The sequence below is a fragment of the Thunnus maccoyii genome, chromosome 16, assembly GCF_910596095.1.
Source record: "Thunnus maccoyii chromosome 16, fThuMac1.1, whole genome shotgun sequence".
NCBI lineage: Eukaryota > Metazoa > Chordata > Actinopteri > Scombriformes > Scombridae > Thunnus > Thunnus maccoyii.
This window is the reverse complement of record NC_056548.1, coordinates 14,140,676-14,164,066: the sequence shown is the minus strand read 5'-3', so window position 1 is coordinate 14,164,066 and position 23,391 is coordinate 14,140,676. Positions and strand designations below refer to the sequence as shown.

Below are 23,391 nucleotides of genomic sequence, written 5' to 3'. Positions count from 1 at the left end.
TCCTCATGCTCCTAAACAGCCAAACAGTTAAAAATGAACACTTTGTTTACTTACCTGTCAAAGAAGGCCATCTTCAAAGAGATATTTCCTGAAAAGTTTACCCTTGTTTTCTGCTGTTGCTGGTCTCAAGTTTATTCCTTAATCACTTCTGAGAATTGTTTCATCCTCTCTGATTTGTTTGATAGTAATGATCTTCCATTCTTGACTTGCGAGCCGACTACAAACAGCACAAAACACATATGAACTGCAACAAATAGCAGTTTTCACCAATGAGTTTAAACACTTCAACAATGGGAAGTGTGTATTCACTTCACAAATTGCTTAGTGGTCGATTAAGAGAATAACATTCTTAATTTAACTGTTATTAACTGTAGTATAAACATCCGCAGGGGCTGGATCAGTGCCAAACAGTTAAGTGTATTTTAAGGAGTGTTCTACAAGAGACTGAATAAAGATCATAAGCATCTGTCTGCACTTCACCGACTGCTCTGTTGTTGACTGGCTGGATTTTAAGAAGCACCTGGCAATGCTTTGACAGATGTCTGCACATTTTTTTTAGGTCTACGCTTGTCTCTCTGTGAGGCTCTTAAGTTTTCAGTGTGAAAAGAAATGTCATATCAGAGCCAGCAAGAACAAAAAGGAACAGAGGAAAAGTGATGTGTATGCAGAACGTGGAATGAAAAACACGACTGATTAGAAAATGCCCAAAGACATTTCTTTCTTTTTGTTTTGACAAAATCTTCAAGAAAATTGTGATGATGAAGTTCCTTAACGTATCTGGAGCGGAAAGTTGACTATAAAGGCATTGAGGTCGCGTGTATGTGTGTGGCGTACAAGATATTAGACTACTTTCCCTCCACCTTCCACTTTGGATGAAACTCATAACAATAGTTCACTTTGAAATGTTAACTGTGAAGAAACTTCCTTTGATCTAATGCAGAGTAATTTAGCTTGACTTCATCTAACCCACAGGAGATTACAGGATGTTAAAACAATGCAGGATGGGCCAAACCTGAATAACATTTTTACAGTTAAGATTTACACGATAGTGACCGTTGTTCTTGTGCCGATATGTAATTATCAGTGGGAATGAAAATGTATGTGGTTGTTTAAATAGGGTTGCCGTTACTAGATCTCTAGTTAGTAGTAAATATTATTACTAGACGAGAATGGTTAATTGAAGCACAGATTTGCATATATTAGAACACAGGTTAAATAAAACACATGTGGTATTTTAACAAATGTATTTATTGATTGATTGTTTGGGTATCGTAATGAGTCTGGTGTTTCACAGTGGGGACGCTGGGCTGTTCCACCTCGTTGTTCACCTGCGAACAAGCAAATAACATGCATTGATTCATGAATCAATAGTAACAAAGTATTTCTTAATTGAGGAGTATAATGGAAGATTTATGCCAAGCTAATCTTAACAGTAAAACTGATATCTGTCTGTGTCATGAACAAAACTTACCTCTGCCTGTTCTCCTTCTCCCAGAATTCCCCGGGGGTTTGCACAGCTATTAACAGTTCCAGGAGGGTAACAACAAGCAGGAAGTGGGTTGGGGGAGTTGTACTGTTCAAATATATTTATTTATGCAAGATATTTATTAGATTTATATCTGGTTGTGTAAAGATTTATTAAGATTGTATATACTGTATTTTTGGTAATGGCTTTATGCACATATTTACATTATATGTTGAAGTAACCCTGTACACGGTATGTGCCAGCCAATTATTTGAGCAGACACTCTTACATGAGGGCAGTCAGTCTGTGTGTGTAGGTGATGCTGGAATGTGTTGGGTAGATCTGTTGTACACAGCGCGACGTAAAATAAATGCTTCATGCTGAAATGTCAACCTGGACTCCTCTCTCCTCTCCTCATTTGCCTCCTTTGACCGCCCAGGCATTTTTTTGCCAAATTCTTATCATCTTACGCTAAGAGAATATGGGAGATAAAGTCTTGAAAATGGATGTACCCATGAGTTTTCAGTTTAATACAGTCTTCCATTTCATTCTCTTGGCCAACCTGCTACTTCTTATAACTTTTTAAGTCCGTTTTTACTTTGTGAGTTCTCAGTGCCAGACCTTGATCTCGCCAGCCCAGTCGCAAGTGGCCGCAGTTGCAGGCAGGACAGGATGCTGAGATACACACAGGCAGGGCTGGCTGTGGGCACGGAGAGTGTGCAGCATACGAGCGTTTTGGTAGTCATAGAAGTGAGCGGAGCCGGTGGAGCTCCCGGAGGCCAGAATAGTTCCATCCTGAGAGAACTCGCACTGCACCGCGTATCCCTCCACCTGCAACAAGAAAACACCTCTTAGTCACGATGCGTTAATTTTCCATCAAGAGCCAATTTAACATTTGCATCAGTATAATAAAATGTCAGCATAATAACTGTATTGTGATCCAGGAGCACAAGCAGCAGGGAAAAGAGATAGTGTAGCCTCTCTCTTAATACTACCACTGAGGTGCCCTTGAGCAAGGCAATAAAACACAGTACTAGGTGGAGCAGCTGTAACAAGGCTGTGGTTGCACTGAGCGTCTTCAACGTGTGAATTTGAGTAGAGCTGTAACAATTAGTCAATTAGTCCATCAACAGAAAGCTAATCTGCAACTGTTTTAATAATCAATTAGTTGTTTTAGTCATTTTTAAGCAAAAATGCCAAAAAATGCTGTTTGCAGCATCTCGACTGTGAGGATTTGAAGCTTTTCTGTATCAAACATGACTGCAAATTGAATATCTTTGAAATTTGGACAGCTGATCAGACAAAACAAGACATTAAAATACATTACTATGAGCTTTGAGAAATTGAAATGGGCATTTTTCACTATTTTCTGACATTTTATAGACAAAGCAATTAATCAAGAAAATAATTTGAATCTGAATGAAAATAATCACTGGTTGCAGCCTTAAATGTGTGTAAGTATGTGACTGTGGATCGGGGGGCATCTTCTGGAAAAATACCACGACACAATAGAACAGGGTTTCTGCAGTGACATTTTTAATACTGGATAGAGTGCAATTAAATACCCTTTTCACAGTCATACTAGTCAAAAAATAATGGATAATAAGGCCTACAATTACCTATAAATCATATGAATTTACTGACATTTATATCACGTTTTTTGACAGTGCTTCTCAGCTGTATATAATAATATTTCTTTAAGTACTATAATTAATCAGTTAAAATGACCCGGACACAGATAAGTGGGATTTAACAGCCTCCTATGTGCACAATCCCCTGTCACACCAGTCTAACTTGTAGTTTATAGATGTAGGACGTCAAACAGCCCGCAACCACATACCAAAAAAACAGTTATGACTAATGTTACTGTCTATATCATGCTAGAAAAAATACTCAAGACCTTTGAAAATGAAATTTAAAATGTTTTTAAATTTCTAAGGCCTTTTTTGAGGGAATTGAAATAAATGCTTTTTTATGACTTTCCAAGACCTGTAGATACCCTGGTGGAGGTGATCCTTCTTTAATATCTCTGGTTGCATTAGGCTTGATTTTTATCATTTAACTCACTGGATGAACTAAAAACAGACATTCTGATCTAGTTATTTTATATATAAACTTTTTTCTCAAGTGAATTTCAAGGAAATATACTATATCAGTATATATACTAATAACATGATATAAAATTACATGTAACATGATGGAAGATTTTATCCATATGAAACACCCCTTCCCTGGTTACATAGAGGTAAAACATACAAATTAAATCTTCATCATTCTGCCCCAGTTTGAGTGTCTTTTATATATATATTCTGTATTTTTCTTGGAGCAGGATGACACTTAAAGACACTTACTATTTCAATTAAAACTATTGTGATTATTTTTCTATTTTTTTAAGTCTTTATTGATACAATATTCACATTGTGCCCATACATTATTTAGTGTGTATATAGTATGTGTAAGATGGAAGTCCATACAAAAGGACGAACTTCTGAAGATACCCTCTTGGATTCAGACTACTGAAGTCTCATCTTAACTTCTGGTGGAATTTAGAATGAGTTTTATATATAGAACTGGGACTGTAGATTTTGTCCTGCATCTCTTACATCAACGTCACGCTGCGAAGGGACGAGCATGTGAGTACTGCATTAAGACAGACTTGAACAAATCTGAACCTATCCTTTTAAATATTTGTTGGTATTTTTAAATATAACAGCTTGTTGTCATCAAAAGATGACACACACTTGCTTTCAGGCTGTTTTTTTGTACTGACAGTAAAGGTTGTGTGATGCCCTGATTGGTTGATAACACTGTTAGAAGTCTTTGCTTCAAAGTACTATATCATATAGAAAACATAAAAAAAGGCTCAGAAATGTGATGTTTTCAGGAATTATTTTTTGTTGATGTTGTGTTTTGCACCTCGGGGCCATCAACAAGAAAAAAAAAACTGGAGTGTGAGATATCAATTTGTTTCCTATCCATTTTTTGCATTTTTTTAAATCAACAATCCACAGTATCAACTCAACATGTTTTGAGTGATATTTATAATCTACAGCATATAGGCTCAGTGGAAATATTGTATTGTACTTAGTGTGTTTGTTTTGGGGGAGGGTGCTGTAGAGTAGACGCCGCAGGCTATGGATCTTACATAGCAACTATGTGTTGTGTAGGTTACAATGAGTGTGTATAGGTTTATGATTCTGTTTTTGCACAGCTTTGTTTGAATGAGGTTTTGTGTGTGTGCGTACATCCGACTCCAGTGCTTTTCTTATTGATCAGGCCTGTGTAACCCCCCACCTCCCACATCCCTGCCCCCGAGGCCACAGTCGTTACTGACCTTGTGTCCTTCATATCGCCGTCTCTTGTTCATCCTATAGGGCTGCTGGGAGGAGAACACCGCAACGTAGTTCCCATTTGTCTGGGCAATGAAGGACTCCTCCAGCGGATGAAGAGCCAGGCTGGGACATGTGTACCGCTCCTGGTGGTCAAATGATGTGGAGGGAAAAATCCAGACGGGAAATTACTTCAGCATTTGACCTTTTCTTGCTGTTACTAACCATAAAGGCAGCTGAATGTCAACTAGTCTATTCTGAAAAAGCGTTATGTCAAGAGGTCCGACAGGCGCACAAGGAAACAGACACACTTCATAATATGACGCAATCAATCCACGGTTTCAGAAAGCTGTTGATCCAACCCTATGTCCATTTCTGAGGCAACAATACAGTTTCTATTAGATTATATTAACAATATTGTGAGAGTAGTACAGAGACTTAAAGTAACTGCTGTACACAGTATTCTTCTGTACAATTAATGCTTCAACTGCAGAGACACTGATTCAAGAATGAGAATCTATTCAGTGCAAAAAATCTGAAAGCACAAAGGTTTTTTAAATAGGTGCAGTGCACACCCCCTCCAAACCCTTGTAACTGTCAAAATATGCCAGGTCCACATGCCTCATTACCAACTTGTTTCACATCAGGAGGTTCACACATTCTCAGGAATGTACCTTAAATAGGAAATGAGATTTGCTGTTAAAATTCCCACTGCTTTAAAGCCTTTTAGCTGGCAATTTCAGAATTATGTGCAAGTCAGCTCTATATTCATTCAAGGGCCTTTTTTTCTCATTTATACACAGATTTCCTTACATGGTAGATCTGGTTGGAGACCTTGGCTGTGGTCTGGTAGTCCCAGGCAATGAGAGTGCGGTCCGCAGAGTCTCTGCTCACACAGTCTGAGCTTGTTATGAAGTCCACACCACCTCTCAGAAACAGAATGTCCAAGGTCTGCTGGATTCCTGCTTTGTACACTTTCACCACCTGAAAACACACGTGCACAAATCAGCAGGAAGCCCCTTAAAATTCATTGAAAAAAAAACAAAAAAAAACATGCAGGCTGCTCTGAGGTAGTTAATATGCCATGTAATCTGCATGTCAAGTGTTCAGTAAAATCAAAAGTAAATATATACCACATTTTGTACAATTTAACTGACTTGGAATTCATATTAAAGCTATTCATGATGCTTTTATAGCACATTTCTTCTTGTCATCCTACCTTCAAGGCAGGATGACAAGCAGACAAGTACATTGTGTCAGTGACCTTTCCTACAAAGACTCAGACATTTGCCTTTTATGCACTCTTAATATAGTGTTTTTGATCAACATGCTTCTACATTTGTTGCAATGTTGCAAGAACTCAAGGTGCTGTATCACATTGAAGCAGTGTCCAAACAACAGCTTATATAACTTATATTTTGAAATTTAACGCCAAAAAAGCATCCAAATCAGATGTTTAAGGCTTCTAGTTTAAGGTAAACTTTAGTACTCTAGTTAACTTAAACGTTCATCTGCCATGAAAAAATTGTTGACTTATACGAACTTAACTGAACTTTTTCCTCTGTAACTTTGAACTCTTGCTCTTACGCACAAAAATGCACAGCTCCATTATTTTTAAATACAGACATATCGTACCTAATCTTATAACACTTTTTCATATCATCTATTGTTAATTTTTAAGTTATGTTTCTTATATTTTGCAGTATTTGCCTGTTTTTGCAAATTCCTTGTATTTGAAAACCTACTTGGCAATAAACCCATTTTGGACTCTGATTATCAAACAGTTTTAACATAACATTGTGGAGCAATCTCATGAGTTTGTTTGGCAAGACTTCACACTAACTGTTTAATGTTGAGCCTGTGGGTGGGTGAGATGGTCTAGTGGTCCTTTTTATCTAGTGGGGTAATTTCATCCCGGAGCAAGCAACACACAGCCCGGGGCTCAGAGTGACAGGCAGCCTGGATGCTGCTGTATTAACAACCTCTTTGCTGAGGAGTGGTTGACGCGCTCTCCTCGCATTGACACCTGCTCGCATTGACACCTACTGGCAGAAGCAATCCCTGTTATATTGAAATCTAAAACCCTGCGGGGAGAAACGATCCAGTTTGCTGAGGGGGAAAAATTACATGAGAGCATTCGGATTCTGAGAAAGTGAATAGGATTATCATATTAAACAGTCCATTAAGCTTAATAGCAATATTAGGTTGCAGTTTCACAGGAACAATTTATGAGTCCCGAATGAAATTAAATTTTTCTTTGAACAATTAGTGAGATAATCTGCAGTGTTACTCCTATGGATGTAATAATTTTAGTGAAATATAGTATGGGTCATTGTGCACGGCCAAATGTAGACTAATTTGTTTGTGTTCGTGTTTAACTGTGAGTGTGTGGGAGGGAGCTGAGGGTGAAGAGCATTTGTTCTAAGCCTTCCTGCCTTACATTTATAAAGGTCAAACAACAGTCGGTGAACCAGAGTCGATAAAAATGATAGATGTACTGTAATATGTTTGACCTTGCAGGTGCGAGAGTCCCAGGCCTTAACCACTGAACCATAACCTCCAGTCAGGAATATCTCTGGGTTGCTGGGATGCAGGGCCACACACATCACCTTGAACTGGTTGTCCAATTTCACTACCTGCTGCCCTGCAGAGAGAGACACACACACACACAAACACACAGAAAAGAATAAGAAATGCTTCTTTCTTTAATTATAGATCTTTACAACTTTTGTCAGTGGAGTCTTGAATTATGAAGCACTGAGTTGAACTGTGATGGAAATCCGGAGAGATTGGTCTAATATTTTATTATATGGTTAAGTCAAAAGCTAAGATTCTTATGGAAAGAGCAACTTGCAACATCTTGAACTTATATACTGAATGCTGTTACTTTCAATCAGAATATGACATAAAATATATTTCTTTTTATCAGCAATATTTTCAAATAACATCCAACAATAAGGAAGCAAAATATATTCACACCCAGTATGATGGCATCAAGGGCAAATAAGTCCAACACAAAAAGAGTTCGGAAAATTCAGTCAACTGCAGAGTATAACCTCTATCTATGACCACAGTGCAGTCTCCATATATTTTATAAAACAAAAAGGACCCCAATTTTTTTCAAAGAATAAGTGTTGTATCTTTAATAGTGTAATGTAATCTTCATTTAATCATCTACTTCGTGAAACAATACTGTGTCACTGAGTGATTATTTATCCTCTGTAGTAAAACGTAAAGAGTGTGTTGCCCACTCAGCTGTAGAGAACTCATTTTCAGATCAACTCTGTCCTCAGGCTTGTTTTCTGTTCTCACATCTCTCTGAACAAACAAATAGACTCTGCATGCGAGACTCTTTATAAGCTTTTTTGTTGGTTTTTTTTCATGTTAAAATGATGTAAAAAAAAAAATTCTCCAGAAACAAACCAACAGGGCACCTACATCTTGTGAGTGTGTTCTTCTGCACATTTTATTCACCGTTTACGGGAGAAAAAAGTTCAGACCAAATTGTCGCAGTCTGTGCTGCACAAAAAGCTTGATTAGACATTTTGTCTTTCTCAGCTGTCAAGACTAAACTAAACAATAAATTTCAACTACATTTCTCCTGAGATGCAAACTGTGCTGAAATTTCTCTTTGGTTTATTAATTGGGCACACTGTGAGGATCCAATCCTCCTCGTGAAGGGCCCATTAGATTTCTGTGCAGTAAACACTGGGTGTAATTAAATTGTGCTGTCGCCTTTGTTGATAAACAGTGATTCACAAACGAGCTTGCTAATAAAGGATACAGTGAATCTAGCTGTAAGTTGCTGCCAAAGTTAGTGCTCCTGAATCAGTGTAGCTTCTGAAATCCATGAAGGAATGAACTAAAAGGAAGAGAAGCTTTCTGTGATCTCTTAGGTCAGACGGAGGGTCTGAGCTTGTTTACAGGCTGAACGCATCGAGTGTTTTTGATCATGTGTCTTTCTGTCATTAAAAAAAAAAAGCTTCATATAATCTCACACAGGGACCGTGGAGAGTTTCTTGCGATAAAAATCAAGACTTTTATATCATTGGATGCCCCAGAGCAGTTCAACAACTGAACTGTATGTCTCTAACTCACTTTAATGATGGTGATGATGAGCGTGCGATCCATTGAGGGACTGACCAAACATCTCTAAGATTGCATGGCTTTTGTTGTTTATTGTGTGGGGTTTGCAAGAGCCTGTCTGCATGCGTCAGTCTTTGAGAAGCTACTTGATTTATACCTCGCTCAGGACACAAAGATAATCTAAACTGACAAAGACGTAGTGATGTAGAGAAGAAAAAACAGAATATAAAACACTGTTTTGGCTAGAGGCGGCTTTATCTAAATCAATTAAAAAGTGTCATACTTAAAAACAAAACAAAAACACCGAGGGGCTTAAATATAATTAAGCCTGACATGGTGCGACCAAAAATTAGTTTCCTGGGAAACAATGAAGACGGCTACATAAGCAACCAAGCCAGACTATGAGCCAGCAGCTCAGTCAAAGGCTATGCAAAGCAGTACACCTCAGGGTTCAACGGCACCTCATTAAATCCATCAAACAAACAACAAAGACCCCATCCAAAACAGTCTTAGGCAGTTAGCCCACAACAAAAAACGCACTTCATTACACACTTGTACCAGAACATTCCCACCAAGCCTTTTTAGAAAAGGGGGAATGAGTCACAGCTAATAAACTGCAGCAGAAATGGACCTGCTTTCACTTAATGGCGGACTAGCTTGCTCCCAAACTCGATTGCATTGATCCAAAGTTTTTAACAGCCAATTTCGTTGCGCTCACACTTCCTGCTTAATTGGCTTACCCTCGTGGTGATACGGAGAAGATCTGTCATCTAGATTTTAAACTCATGTTTGGCAAGACGATGAGAAATCAACATTCTCCTCGTAATAAATAGGGCCTCGTCATGTTTTGATTAAGCAAGATTAATTAGCTTGCTCGAGAGGGGAGATAAGGGAAGACTGCGGTGATCTGTCCCTCCCTCCCGATAGTTTACTTTGTAGTCCTGAAAGAAATGTGATCTGTGTGCAGAGCTGACACACACTGGATGACTGCAGAGCAGAGGACATTAGGGATGATTGGGATGGCAGGGATGAGCCCCTTAGAGCAGTAGGAGGCTGGGATGAAATGGATATTCTGCCTCATTACCGGCACCACCAAAGCAGGGTGCTGTCACTGCACATAAGCAAAGGTTAGAAACACATTACTTGGTTTTGACAAGCCTTATCCAAAAAAATATAGAAAATAGGCTTAATAAGCCACATTTGTAACTAGTTTGATCTTTTAAAGATACGTGACATTAAGTATGTACTGAGTCCAGATAAATGAGAAGGTGAGGAGACTTAAAATGACTGAATCTTGATTTATTATTTCAATCTTAATGAAAAGTTTATGTGCTACCTTATACACTGTACAGTGTGCTTACTGTGCTCCTGTATAGCTATTGATCACGACAGCAAAGATACTGCAGATTTACAATGTGACAGTAAGGAAGCAAAGTAAATATGTAAGTTGTTTTTTTTGTCAAGCTGCTGTTTCCAAGGTCAAAAATAAACCTTCCAGCTCAACTGAAATCTAACTCCAAAGTAGGAACAGTTGCGAGGCAATTGTCACAGCATGCATGCACAAACACTGGCTAACCTCTTTGAAAAAGGCAAATTTAGCTACATTTAAGAGGTGTTAATGTATTGTAATGGCTCCTTAACCTTGATAATTGGGCTTGAATGTGCTTCAGTGATCATGCGCTTAATTAGCACCCCTCCACTGACAACCAAGCACGACAAAAAAAACAAAACCTAAAAGCACAAGCAGGTGACAGTTATCCAATCAAGGGTTGTTGATGACACTAGTATTGCATTAATATACTTAATACTATAGATATTCACTGAGACATTAAAACATAAATCCTAGGGGGGGATGAAAATACTTTAGTACTTTGAAGTAATAAAGCTGCAAAACACCAGACGTAAAGACCTCTGGGAACACATCCTGCTTCATGTTGGATCATATCATCACAGAAACAGTAAGTATACACATACAGTACATCCTATCAATCTACCAATGATTCAATATAGAATGATCTGAGTTTAAGTCATTAGTTGCTTTTTGAAAAGTGGATCTTTTTTGTAACTTAACGGGGAAAACCTGTGTCAACCTAGCAGGTTACTCTTGTAAAACAAAGCCTTCAAAGTAGGTCAAAATGCAAATATGCTTGCCGGTGGCATTTGGAGTAAATGCTTCGTTGTGTGCTGCTGCATACATTGTCTTCTGGTGTGCATTGCTTAAGGCTGCTGTGATTATACAGCCACGCTGTACTGGTTACCTCGCTGAATATGCAAATGAGGTGTTAAGGAGGTAAAATGGAAGATATTGAAGAAAATACTTCAGTGTTGCAGTGTTTATAAAGACAAAGCATGTTGGTAATGTTATTTGAAACTTTGAGTGAAATTTACATATATAAGATTAAAACTCTTGGATCATTTCATAAATTCCGACCTATGATTATATAAAGTACCAGGTGTAGATTTGATTGACCAGATACCCCTAGAGACGTTTTTCTGTCATTTACATAAACTGTAACTGAGAAAATAATTATGTCTTTTCATGCTCACAGCTCATACTGTTAAGATAATTACCATTTATTTTTGTAGAGTATCAACCATCAGTTGATTCATTGATTAGTTGATAGACAGAAAATTAAGCAGCAAGTATTTTGATAATTTTATAATCGTTTTAGTCATTTTTTAATGTAAAAATACCAAAAATTAGTTGTTTGTGATGATTTAATGCATTTCTTTGTCATACATGATAGTAAACTGAATATCTTTAGGTTTAGCACCACTGGTGGGACAGAACAAGACATTTTAAGATGTCACCTTTGACTCTGGGAAATTGTAATTTTTCACAATTTTTTGGCACTTTATGGACCAAATGATTAAACAGTTCATTGAGAAAATAATCCCATTTATCGATAATGAAAATAATCATTAGTTGAAGCCCTAAGTTTCTGAAATCATAACTACGTACATTTCTGTTTAGTCAAAATTACATCATATTGGCCGAGTAACTATTAAACATGTAAAAACAATGATGAGTAAAAGTTTGTTAGGAATAATGTACTTGAAATAATTGCAGCAAACACATGTCCCAGTCAAAATTTTTGAGCTGGAAGCCCACTGTGTGAGTGGTAACAATCTGGTACAAGTGCTTAAAATTCTGCACAACTGCATGTGGATTTTGCTGTAAAAAAGAAGACTTTCTGACAGTGTGGGTTACATGGATAGCCTGGTTTACTCCAATATATAACACCCAAATTATTTTTTTTAAACCAGCAGTTTTTGGTGGGATGACCCTAAAACTCAACCCAGCAATGTGACTCATTATTTTGCCCTTGCACTACTGGAACATGTAGCTTGAAGCCCATTCTTAGTAAGAAAAAAATGATGCATCTCACTGCAATAATGTGAAACTCCGTCGTACAACCTAACTACTGTTGAAGCCTTTAGTAACATTCATCAAGCATGATTTCGCGGAGCCAAAGTCAGGCGAAAGGCACTCTATAAGCCCACTCCAGTGCTGGCGCTATATTTGTGTATTATTGGTTTTTGGACAGCAAGGAGGATTCTGGCAGTGCCTGAAGGGATCTGGACAGATGACTCAAGTCCTGCATGCACATGCACAACCTGACACATCAACCTGCGGCTGCCTGTGGGTATATGGGCCTATTTTCCTATGCCAACCTCCGCCAATCAGCTTTTCCAAGGACAGCCGTGAAAGCGCTGGACAACAGCTGCCACTTCACACTAATGCCCTCCAGATGAAATTCATTTATTCCACTCCCCAACTCCTGCTCTTTCCGTTTCTCTTCCACTGGATTTATTCTGCCTCTTTTGATTTCTTTCTCTTGCATTCTTCCTCTCTTCTGCCTTTCTCTTTCTGCATTATGCCTCTTAACCTGCTCTCCCACCCTATATCCTTCTCCCCCCTTTACTATTGCCATTCAGCTGTGACAGCCTGTCCGTGGCCCACTGGGAGTTTATATAAGATTCGACAAATTAAATTGGACACAGGAACAACTGCAAAGATGGCCGGGGAAAATGGGCCCACACACCATTTTGGATGCATGGGCTCCTCTATAATTCCATTTCTCTGTAAACATACCTATTGGTGCAGCATCTGGTTGGGTATGCTAAGGTTAAAAACGGGGTCAGGTGTCCTACGAAGAAAGCGCAAGACTCTCACTGGGCTCATTAAAGGGCCCACACACCTCTCCAAAGAGAGCCCAATTGAACAGAATAGGCCCAGCTGCCCTCCTCGTTGTAGTTGAGAGGCTCTGCATTAAATTGAAGAGTGTAAAGATCACATTTATCCTGATTGCGGTCTGACGAGCCAAACACTCCATACTCTGCTCCCTCAGTATCCCATCACTCCTGGTAGAGCTGGAGGAGTTAACACATAGACTGCATTAACATCAGGAGCTTCATTAATTTTTCAAATATCACTGTCATAATTATGCCCAAACCTTGGTGTGTCACATGTGTCTGAAGTATAAATCCCCTGGAAGAATGGGAGATAAGCTTACTACACTGTGATGAGAAATCATAATTATGTTAGTCTGTATTGAAATCATTACGAGGCAAATTATGCATGCAGCTTGGCCTGTGTAGTATTCTTACTGCTTGGGTGTGATTGGTTATTAAGTGTCAGTACCTGGATCTTAGCTGTATGCACTACAGTTGTGCAGAAACAGGAACTGGAATTCCCAACTCCCATATTAATATGCAACTAAATTGAATTTCCTCAATCTTGTACTGCCATAGGAATGCATGCAAGCACACATCTGCCAACAACCACCAAACATAGTTTATTGGAATTTATATTCAAACAGAAAATAAACATAGTATGAATATAAATAAGAATAATGAAATATGAACAAAAAGGGAAAGGCTGTTGCATTGTCGGAGCTCTCTGGAAATCTGACATTACTTCAAAACTGACAGTCTGAACCCACTTGGGCATCCTATATCGCTCAGCAGGGCACTGGTGGCAGCCAAAGTATAAGACCAAAATAAACATTTGTTTGTTTATAGTTGTGGTTTGTGAAGTTCCAGTGTAAGGTCATGGTGGCTGCTCCTGCTGTGATGTATCCATTATTGATCCCCTTCCTGGAGCTGCCTGTGTGTTTAATGGGCTGGCCAAGCTATTATCCGTAGGCTTTATTGGCAGTATTGACAGACATGCTGAGAGGGGAAATGCAAACGGCAGCACGTCACCACAGCAATGTGTTGACCCTAGAGATGTAGATGCCACGGGGGCTTCAAAACGATGTCTATTGTATGTTAACTCATTCTGATAAGCTTCTCTGTGGTCTTTTCTTGTACATATAAGCGCTGCAATGTGTTCTGGTAAATGCTGGTTAATGAACAGAAGGGACAAATACAGGGAGTTTAAGGTGATACGTCCTGTTCAATCTGTTCAATTCAAACAGATTTTTTTCTATAGATTATTATCAATGTTTTTAAATTTGGCTTTCTAGGAATTCATGAATTGTTACAGATAAAGGAAATGAGCGAATGTTATGTTAGCTGCTGAACTAACATAACATAAGTGGTTTTCCTGTAATAGAGTGTGTGCTTTTACATGCAGTTGATTGTGTGCAGTTGAGTTGAGTTGTTCTCATCCCTTCTGCCATGCTTGTTAAATGTACACTTAGCCAGAAAGCACAGCATTTCCAAAGCAAACCAAATTATTGATCTCCTGTAAATGTCACCTTGAAAATGCATTGTACGAGCACACAAAAGGGCCGACAAACACAATGAGCCAGTGGATTAGTCTCAAAGTGGATTTTTACTGTTGATAGACAAAAAATGCCTTCAAATAAAGATTTTTAGACATGAAGAATGGTTGTTTTCTTTGTAATTGTGTACTGTACACCTGTGTTTGTATGTGTAAGAGAGATACAGAGAGATGGAGAAGGAGAGGCGTCTCCATTGAGGTGAACATGAGCCTTCATACAACTTAATTTAGAGGATCGACCCGCTCTCTATATGAGACTGTCTTGAGATAATTCACTGCAGTGTCACTGCAGATTCTCAGGTCTGTAGAAAACAATGCAGCACAGCAACAAAAAGGTCACTGCAAGGAGTAATTAATGTAAATAATAATTACACATTTACATATTTTATGATGACATTATAATTAAACTGCTCTGTTAGTTGTTGTTGGCAGCTTTAATATTTTGTGATATGTTCACTGTTATAATCCTTTATATACATTATGATAAAGAAATGATGTTGCTGCAAACTAAACGTAGAAATGTCAGACATCATAAGCTGACGTGGACTGAATGCACAACTTAACTGGGCCGCAATGGATCTTGGGATGCAACAGGCTTTAAGGAAATGCCGGTTGTTTCATTGAAGTTTTGGGGAAAAAGGCAGCAGCATTTCTGCATTTGGAGGAGTCGTTGGAATTGGATAGTTAAACTGGTCATGATGCATTTGCTCTACAAATGCGGATTTTGAAGCCCTTTGAAATGGTCGCAACTATAGAGAGAGGAGAATGAAAAGGAGAGAGAAGCAGCTTTGCAATGGGTCTAACAGGTTTTGGGGCTCAAGGCAATTTAAAGTCACTCCACACTTATATTACTATGCTAACTTTAAATTCAAGTTTGAAAAATGCTAAAATTGAAAGAACTGAAAGGGCCAAAAAGTTTTGTTTTCCCACAACAATAGCTTAGAGAAAAATGTCTGATGAAAAGCACTTCAAACTGAATTTCAATTAAGTAAATTTAATGCTGTTTGACTGTAACTTTTTCAATATTTGAGGAAAATAGGTCCACCACGGTTATACTGGTTTAGTACCTCAACAGAGGGAGGAAACACTGGATGTATCAAATATTACAGCTAATATTGAGTTCAGCAGAGGTGACGTACTTCAAAGAGTAAACACAGCGGTTTGCTGTGTGACACTGTGTTCATCAGACCTTCAGAAATAAAGTGTCGCTGCTCACCTGTCTCTACGTCTGTGATCACAGCAGTGTTGTCAAATGAGCCAGTGAGGAGGCATCGCCCGCAGGGGGTCCAACAGGCATCTCGCACAGCTCCTGAATGGCAGGTGTAAACCCTCAGGCATTGTCCGCTCTCTGCTCCATCCCACACCTGCCAGACACATCACATAAAGCCAAAGTCACAAACACAACTAGACTGCAGTAACAAAGACATTTTTACATACTGTGCAAAAGCCAAAAAGTTTTTAAAGAAAGTTTGTGCTACAGAATGACTTGAATTGAAAGGAAATGATGTTGCTTAATGGTTTTCAGCAATTTTCATATCCAGAAGAGCACATACAAATAATTTGTGCTCAGTCTTTGCAGGTTTCACACAAGCATGAGAAAAAGGACCTGCATGCTTTGGACGAGGTTTCAAGGCAGTTTACTGAGAACCAAGTATTTGGCGGCCACTGATCTGAAATTTTTTCTGCCAGGTCCTTAGAGCTGACGCACGCAACGTTGTCCTCCAGCTCTAAAATGTTTTCCTGCGTGAATGACAACTAGTCCCTTTCCCTCTTTTCTGTTTCTCTCTCTGTCTTTCTCTCAAAGCTGAAAAAGATACAATCAAAGTCTTCCTTGGCTAAATTCTACTGTAATGAAACAACATGAAATGACTGAGCAAAGTGCTGCGGGAAAAAAATGCCATGATAAGTACTAATCAGGCTTATTTGGAGGATTTAAAAGCAAAAAACAACCTTTCTAATTAATTAATCGCACTAATTACTTTTGAGTGTGCCTATAAATCAGTTCTCAGTGAGGTGTTATGGCTTAATGGTTTTATATTGTCAAGGGCTCCTGTGATCACAGACTGAAGAAAAAAGCACCCGGCTGTTTGTTGTGACCACCGTGACTATTCTATCTATGAATGAAGTGCTAATCTGAGAATTAGGTGGTTTTGTCATTAGTCATTTCTGTGGTAATTTTGCACTTCAAAAAGATCACTTTGCAAGAAGGTTGGTCAATATTGTGACACGCTTTTCATCAGATTTCCTGTTCATAGGAGTATGATTTTCTGTCAGAAAGACAAAAGCGTCTCCCTGAAGCCGGGCCTGAAATACAGTGGGTGGTCTTGTCTGGTGCCCACTGAGGTGAGGTATTACACTAATGATGAGAAGGTTTTTTTCTGTTTTTTGTTTTTTTTTTCCTCTCCCAGCATCACCAGGGCCACAGAGGAACTTTGAAGATCTGTGGGGCACTGCAGATCCTTCTCTGCCTCTCTCTGTGTTTCATTATTAAATATGACTCCTCCAGTCAGCATATGAAACACACTGAGAAGTAGTGTACCAGAGCTCCCACAGGAGATAGACGGGGGGGGGGGGGGGAGAGATGGACGAGAGAGAGAGTGACATATCAATCCAGCAGGCGGTAGTTTAACAAACAGAATGCCAGAAATGCCTCCGGGGTGTGAAAAAAGTAACTGGCAGAGAGAGACAGAGAGAGTTATTTTAAATTGCAAAAAAAAAAAAAAAAACACTAAATATAAGAGCGATGCATTCATTTGGAATATTTCAATGCATTGTGCAACAGGATAGACTCCCTCTCTGTGTGATCTTTGGCTTAGGGAAACACTGCCACCTCAAGGTAACATGGAAATCTGTTGATGGTAGGACGTACAGTCACAAAAGCTCCAATATATTCAGCCAAACACAGTTCTTCATGGCAAGTCCGACAAAGTGGCATGCTGCTTAAGCCCTGTCTCCAGGCTGTTTCCTATGAATGACAGTGTTAATGAAATGCTCCATAAATACACCATTCAGTGCATACATAATTGCAATAATCCCATACAATGTGAGACCTGAGCATGGGTGAAAACGAGCATTTGTTTATTTGCATCCCCTTTAATTTCACCGGCCACTTAACAGACATGCTGATGACTCATTGGGTAATCTGCTTTCTAAATGACTCTAGGTAATTAAAACTAAATTGGTATTCGTGTTATCAACTTAAAACTGCTGCCTTACACCTGCTGTAGCCATGGCGACAACAGCTGCCAAACAGGCTGGAATAATAATAGTCCGACTCTGCTTCTGAGGAAACTGGCAGACAGAATGGAGGAAGAGAAGCGGGAAGCCTGAAGGGTGTTGGTGAAGAAACGCAAGTACAAGGAGGAAAATCTTCATGAGGAGACTTCATAGACTGTGTCCCCTGTCTTTCTTAAGCCAAACACAAGCTGCAGTCAAAGTGAAAGAGTGCTGAAAGACATAATCAATAAAGACATACAATTTAAACGCCCCATTGTGAGGCAAAAAGGGATTTTCACATACGAGCCTGTTTTCTACACCAACACACCTCAGAATGTATTAAAGTACTTATACCATTGCTGCTTACCAAAGAAAAACTTAAACTGTACTTAAACCGTGTTAACATCAAAATAGTGTTTGATTTTTTTAGACCTTAACCACATAGTAATAATCAATAGTAATAATTGATAAGTCATTCAAGTTACTTATCAGCCAAAAATGTGAAACATTCCCTTGTTCCAGCTTGTTCACAATTGTGAGAAACCAACGTTTTTCTTTGTCTTGTGTGATAGTAAACTAAATATCTTTGAGTTTTTGGACTGTTAACTGTGTTAATTGAAGAAATAATCGTCAGATTTATTGAATCGATGATGATGCCACTCTGCATACTTACACTCTGCATTTTTTTATGTTTGTAGTCAGTTTGATCCATCATTAGGTTTTACTACTAAAAGTTAATTGGTAACCCAGTGTGAAGCTGTGTGAAGTATTGTTGCTATGGTTACCTACATTTAACTATACTGTATTTCAATTACTGACCTACAACAGTGGATAAACTGTTGACCAGAGGCGTTAAATTGTGCAATTTATTGAAAATTTGCCATACAATTGGAAATACTTTTAGTGGCTATTACATAAAATATATCAAAAAGTGCCCGATGGCCACTGGTTTTTATTATTGCAATAAATAACTGTCTTCTGAACTGCTATGACTATGAAGGGAAACATCTCCTATTTTCTGCCACCCGCTTATTACTTGATTACTTTAAGCTAAAATTCGCCATTACTATTGAATATTTATCAAGATTACATCACAATCATAATAAATCTTGGCCAAGATAATTAGAAAATTGTCTGCAGTAGAAAATTGTAATATTGTTAGCACTATTTTCATGTCAGATTTTGACAAGTTATAACTGAAATTACTATGTGGAAGCTGAAGATCTCTGAGTTCATTATGAACATTTGGAGAGGAAAACACAACCTGTTGAAATCCCCCTACTAAAAATGAGCAAAATGGCTCAGGAGACTTGTGCATAGACAATTAAGAGTATTTCATATGCTCCTCTAACAATTCGTCTCACAGAAAACATCTGGTTACGTAGCCTGAGAGGGAGAGGAAGAGAAATCCTTGCATACAAACAACCAAACCTTCTCGTCCCCTCTCCTCCTCGTCTCCACCATCTGCTCCAAACAGCACTTCCAGGTGCCAGAAGAGGTGGCTGCCATATTGCTGCACTTGTATGATTATGCAAATGATCTCATGCATATTTAAATTATTAATTATTCAGAGTTCTCACAGGATATTGGTGAGGTGCGTGATTTCGTACTGGGACAGAAATATTCCGTCGCTGGCAGTCACCTGCATTGCTTGACCTTTACAGGCGGGAAATGAGGGATTGTTTTCCTAACCTGACGCATCAGATGGATCACAGAACCATCTGAGAAGTCATCCTTGGACACTGTTTGGAAAAGGGCAGGCACTTTGAAAAAAATACTTAGCGGGTGATTGGATGAACCATCTGTCTATCACCATCTATCACCGTCTTACCTTGCGGGGCAGCTGGATTCGCAAGATCATGCGAGAATCCTCATAACGCGCTGATTAGTCCGAACTACCGGTGGTTCGGACACAAGCGCATAACTTGAAGTCTGACAAGATGGATGTAATCCAGCTGCCTCGCAAGGTAATTGTTTTCCTGGTGTGAAATAAAGAAAAGGAAGGAGGGTGTGGGGGAATCAGAGAGAGACCGAGAGAGAGAGAGAAAGAGATAGGAAGTCCCATGGGTCCTGACACAAATTCAACTGACAGTGACAGATATGATTCTAAAGAAAGTGGTTTGTGGTACATTTATAAAGTGAGGCAGCAGGGCAGATATGATCTCTCTGCCTGTGTCACTGTGCCAATTACACTAAATGTCAGGTAAGTGATTTTCCCCTTAGACCTCTCCAATGCACTTGGCACCTGCCTGACACTGTTCTGATAAATGGATTTTTTGCCAGACCAAAATGTATATGGAGCAGTCCATAAGTGACCCATAACCAAGTCTGACAAATTTTAATCACATGAGAAAAAGCAGAATGAAAAATTTCAATGGTTACTTTAATTGCAATCATCAATTTAAATAAAATAAGTCAATAAAACAAGCCTTCATTATTGGAAATGTTGCACTGCAGAGGCAATGAATCTCTCCTTTATTGTTTTTCAAAGCCTCCGAGGCTAAGCACATCAGGGCTCCGTTCTTTGTATGTGGATAAGAGTGATCCAGATTGGACTGTTGATGATTTGAACATGAGTCTGGATTTTTTGGTTCTTAGAAGCTGTCTTAAAAGCCATCTGGAACTGTTGTCATAGCAACAAGTCCTTAAGCCCAAACCTGCTAACATCAGCTGGATCATGGCCGAGATGTTTTAGGGTGAACAGCATGTATGAACTGATTTTCTGATACAAATGTCTCACTTTCTCAGATTTATCATGAAAGAATGTTGACATAATTATGATTTTAGATGAAAACACGCAGGTTTTAATGATAAATCATTATGATCTATTGGTGTAATTATCACAATTTACTTGTTATAATTAAGAGTTACCTATACTTTTACATGATAAAATATAGGCTACAACTAAATTGTCATAGCAACATTCACAGTCTTACCACATTCACTGCTAACATCTAATTGTTTATCAGCGATGAAAGTGTGGAAACAGTAGAAACACAATGTAGAACAGTAGTAACAATGCAGGAACACACTTAAAATGAGACTTATGTCAATGAATCTATTCCCCCAGTGCATGCTGGGAGAGTTCCCAACACACCTACCACTTTTAACAGCAATCATATGATCAGCAGTCAGCCAATCACATGAATACTGATCATTCTTTCAACTCTCTAATCATTTTTGCCTTTATTATTCGAGATGACTTCATCCAGGATTAACAAATCAAACCTCTAACTGCCTTCAAAGAACCAAATTAGCTGGATGAGAAATAACAGGATTATTTTAGTCTGATAGCAGCATGTTAACCTGAATTAGTTAAGCCACATTTGAAGAAGAAGGCCCATGTCTAGTCTAGCCTTATTGTTGCTATCGTTACCTTGAAAGTCTTGTCCATGGAGGCAGACAGCAGCAGATGACTGAGATGAGGTACTGGACACCATTGCACTGTGTTTACCGGGCCCTGGTGGCCTCCCAGACTCATTAGAAGCCTCCTCGGTATCCCTGCAGCTCCAGGCTTGTGAGCAAGATATGGCTTCACTTTCGTCGACACGTCTAAGAGAATTTGGCTGTCCCTGGTCTGACTCCCTGGGACTTGCTCTGTTGGATACTTTGTGCCCGCTTTTTCTACTGAAGTGACAAGTCTCTGTCTCTTCGGAATGTATGGTCTGACACCAGATGGGACAGTGTGAGGTCTTTTTGTTGTGTTCGACCCATCGCCGAAGCTTTGTGCCATGTGAGGAGGAGTCTGCAGTTCTGAGAGCTTCCCCTGAGTACCAGGTAAACACAGAGGAGCGGCAGTTTCTCTAAAATGTTTATCTTGAGCTGCACCACTACTACAATATTTCATTTCCCTGTCAAAGCAGCTCTGCGGCAGTAGTGATGAACTGTTTCTTTCTGGGACGTTTTCATGATATTTCAACATTGTCCTGTCAGGGTCAGCTGTGTAGTTGTGAGGGCTGGGTGTTACCTCAAAAAAATTACATCCCCTGACTTCTTGGTTGTCTTTTGCCTGTTTGCAAGACCCAGTATGGACAGAAGCTGATCCTCCTCCCTCCTTTTGATCCAAAGAATCATCCTCAGACTCAGAATCCTCATAGGCCACTAGTGAAGACATCCTCACATGACACCCTGTTTGGAAAGAGGTGACAGGTGAGATGTCAGTGTAGTTAATTCATTACAGGCCCAAGAGTGACATCTAGTGGTTGCCTGGATATTTCTATATCTAAAAGTAGGATGTAAAGGACAGGTTCACAATTTTTCAAGTCTGTCTTAAAACAACAGGCTTTTTGAAACAGGCTTTGCTTGTCATAATCATTCCTCCTATTCATACTGACCATTAGAAGATCCTTTCATGATGCACTTATAATGTAAGTGATGAGTCTTTTTAGTGCACTCTTTTCGTTAATATACACACAAAGAGGGAATTTGATGTTAAAAAGACTGTAAATGTGGCAAATATCCACTTGATATGACTAACTTGAACTGCTGAAGCCTCATATAAGCTTCAGATAAACTTTTAAATGCATTTTTGCACAAAATAACTGTGTGGACACACTGTGAATTTTGGCCCCCATCACTTACAATGTAAGCACATTTAAAGGAGATCTTTAAACAGCCAGTATGAACAGGAGGAATGACTACAGCAAGGAAAACCTCCTCTTTCAGTGTTCATATGGGCACCTGACTGTTGTTTTAAGACAGAATTGAAAAATTGTGAACCTATCCATTAAGCCATCACTACCACTAACATGTCACATTTCAGAGTTTTGTTACAACAGCGGTTTCTACATGAAAATAGCATGACTTGGAAATTTAACAACAAATTTAAAATTGTTGTTTTAACTTAGGTTATCCTCATTGATGAGCTGCCATGTCTAATGTCCATCAACCATTGACTGTATATAAAGATAAGTATCTTTATTTACAGTCTATGGCATCAACTGAATAGAAACAAGAAGAAAAAACTAGAGGGCTGCTTGCACTTAAAGAAAACAATTTAAAAAAGGGGAAAGGGGACAATATTTTAGGCTGTTTCTGTTATCAGTGAACATTGCCAAAACACAGAGTAATGTTAGCTAACTTATAATTACCTTCTACTACCAAATTAACTCACTACCTTGGACAGAGCAAAGTCATTGTAGCTATGAAAGTTATATTGTTCCTACTTAATTCCTATTATAGACTAACTAACGTTATACCGAAGTTTGCACGTTAGGGAAACGTTATTCTCGTAACGTTTACATCGCAATATTAACGTTAGCTAGTGTTAGTTCTTCGCATTTCTGACTCAAATAATGACTTTGACACTGCTAGCTTACACACGAAGATGTCCAGTAAAATACTGTGTACCTGTAAGCAATTGTATCCGATGTCTGAAACGCCAAAACAGTCAAGACGTATGTGTGCTGTCCAACATCCCGCAAATTGTAAAAACAGCCGGTAGGAACCAAATGTCTGTCCCTCTCTTCCGACATCTATCCAATTATATGTATGTATATTTAATTTAAGTTGCTAGGTTTCATGTGAAATTAACCTTAAAAAAATACAGGGAAAAAAACATTTTT

The 23,391-nt window shown here is 38.8% G+C and overlaps 1 protein-coding gene across 4 annotated transcripts; it reads right to left on the bottom strand.

Moving 5' to 3' along the window:
- Positions 1 to 1,968: 1,968 nt before the first annotated feature.
- Positions 1,969 to 23,383, bottom strand: wdr25 (WD repeat domain 25). 4 transcript variants are annotated; one of them, XM_042387929.1, is made up of 7 exons: positions 23,177 to 23,383; positions 21,204 to 21,955; positions 15,828 to 15,975; positions 7,308 to 7,438; positions 5,608 to 5,778; positions 4,800 to 4,940; positions 1,969 to 2,296 (listed from the first exon to the last, which is right to left on the bottom strand). In XM_042387929.1, exons 2-7 carry the CDS (start codon positions 21,939 to 21,941, stop codon positions 2,075 to 2,077), a joined length of 1,551 nt encoding a protein of 516 aa, XP_042243863.1. In that variant the 5' UTR covers positions 21,942 to 21,955; positions 23,177 to 23,383; the 3' UTR covers positions 1,969 to 2,074. The 4 variants fall into 4 exon arrangements, with proteins under 4 accessions (XP_042243863.1, XP_042243865.1, XP_042243864.1 ...); XM_042387931.1 differs by lacking the exon at positions 23,177 to 23,383 and adding an exon at positions 19,659 to 19,806 and having other exon boundaries at positions 21,204 to 21,291; XM_042387930.1 differs by lacking the exons at positions 21,204 to 21,955; positions 23,177 to 23,383 and adding an exon at positions 17,481 to 17,601.
- Positions 23,384 to 23,391: the final 8 nt, after the last annotated feature.

What these genes read in the sequence shown, in the direction of transcription:
- wdr25 (XM_042387929.1), bottom strand. Translation starts at nt 21,941, where the DNA reads ATGTCTTCACTAGTGGCCTATGAGGATTCTGAGTCTGAGGATGATTCT. An exon ending in GATCACAGACGTAGAGACAG is followed by an intron (nt 7,439 to 15,827) that starts GTGAGCAGCGAC and finishes CTCTCTCTGCAG; the next exon opens with GGCAGCAGGTAGTGAAATTG. An exon ending in GGCGATATGAAGGACACAAG is followed by an intron (nt 2,297 to 4,799) that starts GTCAGTAACGAC and finishes TTCTTGTTGCAG; the next exon opens with GTGGAGGGATACGCGGTGCA.